The 7957-nt window shown below is 50.0% G+C and overlaps 1 protein-coding gene across 2 annotated transcripts in view; it reads right to left on the minus strand.

Moving 5' to 3' along the window:
- The window catches only part of Galnt10 (polypeptide N-acetylgalactosaminyltransferase 10), a 232841-nt gene extending 225115 nt beyond the window's left edge, over positions 1–7726 (minus strand). The window contains exon 1 of one of the 2 annotated variants that reach the window (XM_076856405.1): positions 7457–7726. In XM_076856405.1, coding sequence (XP_076712520.1) covers positions 7457–7615 — 159 coding nt within the window. In that variant the 5' untranslated portion in view covers positions 7616–7726. The remainder of the gene's footprint in view (positions 1–7456) is intronic. The other variant, XM_076856406.1, reaches the window with a different exon arrangement.
- Between the last annotated feature and the right edge of the window lie 231 nt (positions 7727–7957).

Here is a 7957-nt window from a genome sequence, read left to right on the forward strand (position 1 = left end):
TTACTATGCTACATGACAGGTTTATATGAAGGGCTTTGGCCACCAGAGAGAGCAGTTACAAGGCTGCCCAGGAGGGACGCATCAGGGCTGGCAAAGGGCAGCAGGGAGGAAGGGCATTAGGGGTCTACCTGGAGGGGCCTCTGAACTAAGTAGGGAGACGAGATAACCGAGGCTCAGAAGAACTAAGGCCAGCTAGAGCGAGGGACTTCCTGGAGGCGGCAGGCTGTGAGCTGAATCTAGAGAATGCCGAGGTTTGGGGTCCTCTCCTAGGGCAGGAAGCAGAAAGTGCCCCCAACGACTGGTTCAGGTACCAAAGAGTCAGGAGCAGGGTAGGAAGAGAAGCCTCTGCAGGCACGGTCTCCTCCCTGTCTGCGAGGCACGCACCTGGCTCCCTCTGCTTCTGAACCCCGAGCCTTGCCAAGCACTTAACCTCAGAGAGTTCACCTTCTGGACACAGTACACAGCCCTCCCCGTCCCAGCCACAGGGAAGCCAAGAAGAGTCCTCCCTGTAAGCCAGACACAGCAGTCCTGCAGCCTGGCTCGCACAGCTCTTGTTCCTACCAAGTGTCACGCTCTGGGTTTCGCCCACAGCAACTCATTTATCCTCAAAAGAAACCCCAAAGAGTTAAGATGGTTCCCATTTTACAGACTGAGAACTTCAGACAGAGGTCAAGTGACATGCTCCCGAATCAGGCAGTGTAGTTCCAAAGCTGAGCCCTACACACTGCCACATCCTATCTCCAACTAACTGGGGGGGAGGGTAAGTTGCTTTGCCAGTGGGGCCTCAGGAGGCCTGGAGCAAAGTGACTCATGCCACTGACTGAAGAGGGTCAGTCTTGGGGCAACAGCCTCTGCCCTCTGCTCAGACATCTGAGCTCCCCTAGCAGTCTTGAGGAGTGGGTGGAGGGGAGAGGGTGAGGGACATGTCCCTTGTCCTATCAGAAATGGAGGAACAGAGTGATTAAGGACTTGTGCTGGGCCTGAGACTCAAGGTGCGAAGCCAGCCCCCCAGTGCTGTGCATAAACCACCTGCATCTCTGCGATCTCTGCTCCCTCATTTTTTCCTGTTTCCAACTATGGATATTACCAAGATGGGAGGGTCACAAGCTCTGCAGAGTAAGTGCTGAGTGAGTGGGAATCACTAGTATTACTACAAACATCTTCACCTCCTCACCATCCACGGCCAGATCATTCTTTTTTTTTTTTTTTAAAGAGGTTCTGATCTGGTTTCCTTTAAGTTATTTATTTATTTATTTATACTTTTTAGTTTTTGGCGGACACAACATCTTTGTTTGTATGTGGTGCTGAGGATCGAACCCGGGCCGCATGCATGCCAGGCGAGTGCGCTACCACTTGAGCCACATCCCCAGCCCCCAAGATCATTCTTGGTATTTACATCATTTTACATTGGGGCTTTCCTCACCAGGAAGGCCAAAGGAGAGATGGCACTGGGAGCTCAGAATGCCCTAGGAACCTAAAGGGAGAGAAGGCAGGCCTGCTTCTTCCCCTTCCCTCTCCTATCAGCACTCAGCAGAGGGCAGCAAACAAGAACCATGGCAAGATAAGAAGAGGAGCGAGACACATGGAGAGAAGGCGACACACGCGTAAACACACACCCACCCACCCACCGCAGCCGGGGAATTGTTTAGCTTCCTCCGGCTTCCACAGCATGAACACTCCACCTCCTCCAGCTAAGAGGGCCAAGCAGAAAAAAGTCAAAGCTGAAGACACAGAAGTTCTTTTTTTAGCTTGAGAGAAATTTTCAATGAATTGTCTTTCCGTGTGTATGGGGAAGGCAGCTCCGTGTGGAAAAAGGCAGGCAGTGGCCGAACCCCAAAGATACCTGCTTTTAGTCGCCACCCTTCACGGTGTGTCAGCAAGCTCCAGCACCACAGGGCTCACACAGCGGGCATCTCAGCCCAGGGGTGGCAGAGCAGGTTGGGAGATCAACAATGAGTCCAGGGTGGCAAACAGGTTTTCTGTTACCAAGTCTGATTCCCAGGGAGTGACTACTCCGAAGTAGACATCCACTCCCTCTTCTGGAGAGTCTTCCTCCTCCTCCCCACAGAGCCCCCAGAGTTTCCTCTAGAGAGTCTCTCTCCATGATCTGGGTGGCCTGCCCTACTCCAACTCAAGGTGTGCTGAGTCAACCAACACAGCCCTTCCTCCAGACAGGTGGATGTGAGTGGTTCTATGCACACTAGATCCACACTGGCCCAACAAGACCTAAGAAGATCTTGCTAGAGCTTAAAGGAAAGACATTTTTTTCTCTCTTCTATAGAAGCAACCAGAGGAGACAGACTCTGTCCTCTAGGATCTAAGTATGGATATGAAATAGGAAAGAGCTGCTATCACATTTTGCTACCACAGGGGCTCAGACAAAGCTAATATACAGAGAAAGTCAAAAATCAAGAGACATGAAAGAAAAGGAGCCAAGCTCTGACAATACACAATATCGCACTGTGCCTGAACTCCATGGCAGTCACAGGAACCCGTCTATCCTCTAACTTACTTGAGTCAGCCTGCTTAATTAATTCTGTTACTTGCAACTGATACTGAATCTGAGCTGGCTCTTAGGCTCAGTTAGCTCCGTGTGCCATCAATAGCAGTAATAGCACCACATGCCTCGCACATATTTAATTCCTCTACTACCCTGCTGGATCCCTGGGCTGCCTTAAAGTTTAATCCATTTTACTTTAAAGTATAAAACATTTGGGAAGTAACTTTACAAAAAATGGATCTGCAAAGAAGCCAGGTAAGTTCCAGCAGATAATTGGTCTCATTAAGTACTGGCCTTCAAAACTTGGCATGATAATCTTGGCTCATGAGGGAAATAAGGATAGAAAAGGTTCAGATATTGGAATAGGGAGGGAAGAAAATCTTCATGGTGAGCTCCAGCGAGAACTCAGAGCGCTGTGTTCTGGGGGCATTATTTACATGGTTTCTGTTCTGGGAACTTGTTTACATGGTTTCTCTTCTTCTGGGCCTTGGTTTTCATACATATAAAATGAGGTGTTGCACTAATGACCTCTGAAGCCCCCTGCCTGCTCTAACACGTTTCAATTGTCCAGCAAACACATCCTGACTGCCCTCCGAGGGCAATACCTCATGCTATGTGCCAGAAGAGTTCATTTCCAGGGCACAAGGCCAAGCCAGGATGTATCTCTTGTCCACAGGAGTTCAGACACGTGTGGGCTACATCCTTTCCCCACTCCAGGGGCATGAGAATAGTGGGCTCAGGAGAAGCAAGACTCTTATGCAAGTCCTTCCTTTACTTGCTCTGACACATTCATGAGCGGTAGAGGGTCAGATAAATGCAAAATACAGAAGCCACTGCACACACCGTCGGGAGCATTTAGCTACTTCGGGACATGCTTCTAACTGCCAAGTTTGCCTGGAGGTGTTTTATACCGAGATGAGACCCTGACGCCATCTCTGTAAAGAGCTGACTGCAGACAAGGTACAATTAGGAAGCTGGATGGTTATCTTTTAAATGGGCCTTTGCTTTTTCTGTCTTTATTCCTTTATCTGTTATCATGTCACTGGAGCCCACAGATTAAAGACTGAACATCTTTGGATGACAATCCGAGAGAAGCCTTCAGAATATGAACAAATCCTTAAGTTGAGGCCTCATCATTTCCAAACCCACAGAACCCCAGGTTGTTAGAATTAGAAAATCCTTAACAAAGTATCTGTTCCTTACATCACAAGTGAATTTCAATGTCATTAACTCCACTTAAGTGGCAGTGTTAAACAGTCCGAGACCAAGTCTGGGTTTCCTGGGAAAAAAAGATTGATTAGCAATGTCTGCCCTGGCCATGGAAGGAGAAGCACCATTATGATACATACGCATCTGCCTTTCCCCCTTCAGAGTCTAAACTCACTTCACAAATAAGGAATCCAAGGCCCAGAGAGGTTAAACCATTTTTCTGAGGTTACACAGTGAGTTTAGGGCAGAAGAGGGAATCAGAAACCAGGCCTCTCTTCCCAGGCCTTCCTCAGCTCCCAGGAGAGGAAGAATGCAGGAGGTGGATTAGCTCTGGTAAATCAACAGCCCTTCCCTAGTGACATCAAATTTCACCTGGGCAAGCAGACAGAGAAGTGATTAGCAACCTAGAGGACACCAGCCCCTCTGTGGAAAGGTAAAGAAATCATTCCAAGCTACATTTCCTTGGTCCTTAACTTTCTGATGGGCAAGGTTTTGCTACCAGAAAGACTGAACAAAACAGGGAAAGAAAGTATTGATTTCTGGATGTTCTAAGAATAAAGTTCAGCTCTGACACAGTAAGAAAAACTCCTGATACTTGAAAATTAAAGTTATTGGTATTCCATGATCCCACCAATTTCTATTCCACAGATGCTGTTATCCAATGAAGTCATTTCTCACCAGGGATTAGGGCTCAGAAGAGGGGAGGGACTGCATCAAATTTCCTAACACGGTTTTTTAATAACCAGTTCCCCAGCCTGGAATCCGAAACAGACTCTAGAATTAAACCAAGATGTTAGGCAGACTGGGGCCAGGAAGAAGAAGGACCCCCAAATTAAAAGAAAGATGGCATCAAGACTGGGTTTTCTTGCTGGGTTTTGTAGCTTTCCAAGACACCCATTGTCTGACCAAAGGAGTGCTGAAATCCTAGAAGCATTATGTATCCCTATAAATCAGATGCCCTACACAGGATGAGCTAGTGTGGCAATTATGTAGACTTACATTCTAGCAGATGACAAATGCTCTTAATTTGAAACAATTCTATAATCCACTGGTGAAATCAAGAAGTTAGAGGATAGTTTACCCTCAAAGAAACTTCCCTCAAACCCACAAGGAACCTATTTTTCATTTGGATAAAATCCCGTCAGACTTCCCTCCAGAGCCTCTGCAGCTGTTTAGACCAGAAAGATCAACGAAGTGCTCTGGGATGGTTCTCCACAATTATAAGAGTGACAGGCTGAGCTCAGAACTGGTCAGGCCTGTCGAAAAAGCTCCGTGTGCTCAAGATGCCAGATTCCCCAGACAGCAGCCTAATGTGTTACGTGCATGTTCCAGGACACTGGGATGAGGGCAGGAACAGCACCGCTGGGAGAAGTCGGCTTCTCCCCCCCAAGGCCAGCTGACATTCTAACGGGGGAGCTGGGGGCCAAGCCCAGAGCTCTGCATCTGCGGGAGAATGAAACAAAAAGGGCTGTGTGGAAATTTGGCAGGGTGTTCCTGAAAGGCAGCAGATGAATGCTGAATCCTGGAGCACCTAGAGAACTTATGATTGGGGAAACAGCTCCCTTCTGCTGCTCGCTGGAAGCAAAGAAAAGTTCTTCAAAGCAAGGACAATCAGCTGGCAAACCCCTCCCACACATACCAAACCCCTTCACCACCTCCTTCTCCTCCTCTTCAGGCTAGACCAGGGAAAAAGAAATGAACAAGTAATGGATCTGCCCAGATGAGCCTATCTGCTTTTTTCCATTAGAGACTCAGAGCAGCATCCAGCTGTTGCTCCCCTCTTCCTCCACCCAAAAGGTTGACTTACTCTATCAATAGACCCTTGCACAAGTGAGTAATTTACTTTGAAAGCTCAGGCCAAACTGGCAGTTAACCTTGACCTTCTCTTTACACATCTGGGTGTGTAGGAAATGAAAATCAGGACAACTCTGGCATCTTCAGCAAATGAAATATAAGGGCTTTCTCCAGGCAGAGACAGAATGTCAAGATCTATTTTACAAGTGGCTACAGCTCTTCCAAAGGAGAGTCTGCACTTGAGCAGGACACTCCCCCTTGGCCTAGACCTCTGTCCATAGGGAACTCCCAGAAGTAAGGAATGTTACAAGGGGCTCCTATCTTGGGAAAAGGAAAAGAAGTGACCCACCGCACTCCTCACTGATTCACTAACTGTATCACAGAATGCTGGTACTGGACCAAGGATCGCATTTTACAGATGAAGAAGATAAGGCTCAGAGAGGGAGACTGATAGCAAGTTAATGGTAGAGCTAAGGCTAGAACCTTGGCCTCCTGACCCTGATGCTGGTACAGGTAGGGGCAGAGGAAGGAGATTTCATGAAAGAAAAACTCATACAGATGCAGAATTTAAGGGACAGAGGTCCAAGTTGGCTAACAGGGTTTGAATCAGGTTTTAGGGAAAGAATTAGGCCCTTAGTTTCTAAACAGTAACATCTACCAGAAAAGTCAACCAGACCCTCCGGGATGGTTTGCAACAATTACCAGAGTGGCAGGCTGAGCTTAAGTTGATGAGCCCTGTAGCACACAGCCCTCTGGGCTCAAGATGCCAGAATGCCCAGAAAGCAGCCTGATACTGGGAAGAGAAAGGAGAACCATCAACCTCAAAAAGTCATCCTCTTCCCTGGAGGGCAGCCAACAATCAGTCAAGACTGACCCTGATGCACAGCTTACCACTTCCCGTGGGATCAGAGAAATTCCATAAGAAAATCTGAGAAGTCCCACTGTATGAAAGAGTTGAAGCATGAATATGCTTGCCAGGAGCTGGTAGGGTTGGAGTGATGTGACAGAGCTTCTCTATCAGGAAGCTGCCAGTCTCAATGTATGAACTCATGCACACAGCACACACATACAAGCACACACACACACACACACACACACACACACAGGAAGGTACATGGGTGAGCTCAAAAGAAGCAGAAATTAAGATTCCAGTTTGGGCTGCAAGAAACACCACATCTAATTAGTTCAGAAGAGACATGGACAGCATCTGGAGTTCTAACCTCAGGGCAATGGGCATCAATAGCCTCTGGGATATTTTGGAGGTCCTTCCACCACAGAATCCATCTTTTAGACTCCCAGAGAGTCAAAGGTGGAAAGTTCCTTAAGGACCAGGAACTCACTCCCATGTCCAGGGAGCATAGCATGATCTTTGCATCCCCCCAAAATGTACAGGACCTGAAAAATTAATAGGCTGAGAGGGAGACAAGCAAATGAGGAGAGTCAGGAGGCCCAGGTGTCCCTGTGCAGATGGCACAATAAGAAGGGATGCATCTGAGTAGAAACACCAGGATCAGCAGGTGGCAGTGGGGGATGAGGCGAGAGAGAAGAGATTTGGACATCTTATAGAAGGACCAGCATCTCCATCCATCTGCAGAAGGAATCATCCTGGGATACAGGGATGCAGGTAGGCTACTCTAAGAAAAAGAATGCTGGAAAAAGGTCAAGGAATAGCGGACAGCGACAGAAAGGAGGGGGCAAGTATAACAAACTGAGCCGGCACTAAGTACAAAGGGTCGTAGGCTCTAGTTCTGGCTCTGTCTCTGACAGGAGTGAGACCTTGGACAAATCTCTGTCCCGGGAGCCTCAAATTTCCCAATCTGAGAAATGGGAAGAGTAGAGTGTTCGGCGCTGCCTTTGGGGAGACAGACAGGAGAATGTGGAGGAAGGAACAGCAGGCTAGAAGTGAATTTAGGGAGAAGGTGCTCCCAACCCCATGGCCACGGTGGCACTCACCTGTCCTGCGGCTGGGGCCACCGCTGCCCCAGAACCCCCGGGGGTGCCGTCGGGCTGCCGCTCGCGGTACAGAGCCCAGAGCCCCACGTTGGGCAGGAGGACCAGGGCCGCCAGCACCAGCGCCACCGCCTGCAAGAGCCGCTTCTCCTTCCGCCTCATCGGGGCCGGTCAGCCCCGCCGCGACCTGCCGGCCCCGCTGCGCCGCCCCCAGCTCCGCGCGTCCGCCCGTCCGCCCGGCGGCGGCAGCAGCTCGGCAAGCAGACGCGGCCGCGGCGCCGGCCCCGCTCCAACTCCGCGGCACTTCCGCCGCTCGCCGGCCGGGGAGCCGGCCGCCGCCACAGTGTCGCCGCCGCGGGGGGATCGTCACCGCCGACGCCGTCCTCGCGCCCCGCCGAGCCGCGCCCCGCGCGCCGCCCTGTCCCTGATCCGCTGCCGGGAGTCTCGCCCCGCGGGCCTCGGCCTGCTCGCCCACGGTCCAGTCCGCCCCGGCTCGGCGGGATC

Source organism: Callospermophilus lateralis, chromosome 5 (genome assembly GCF_048772815.1).
Source record: "Callospermophilus lateralis isolate mCalLat2 chromosome 5, mCalLat2.hap1, whole genome shotgun sequence".
Lineage (NCBI taxonomy): Eukaryota > Metazoa > Chordata > Mammalia > Rodentia > Sciuridae > Callospermophilus > Callospermophilus lateralis.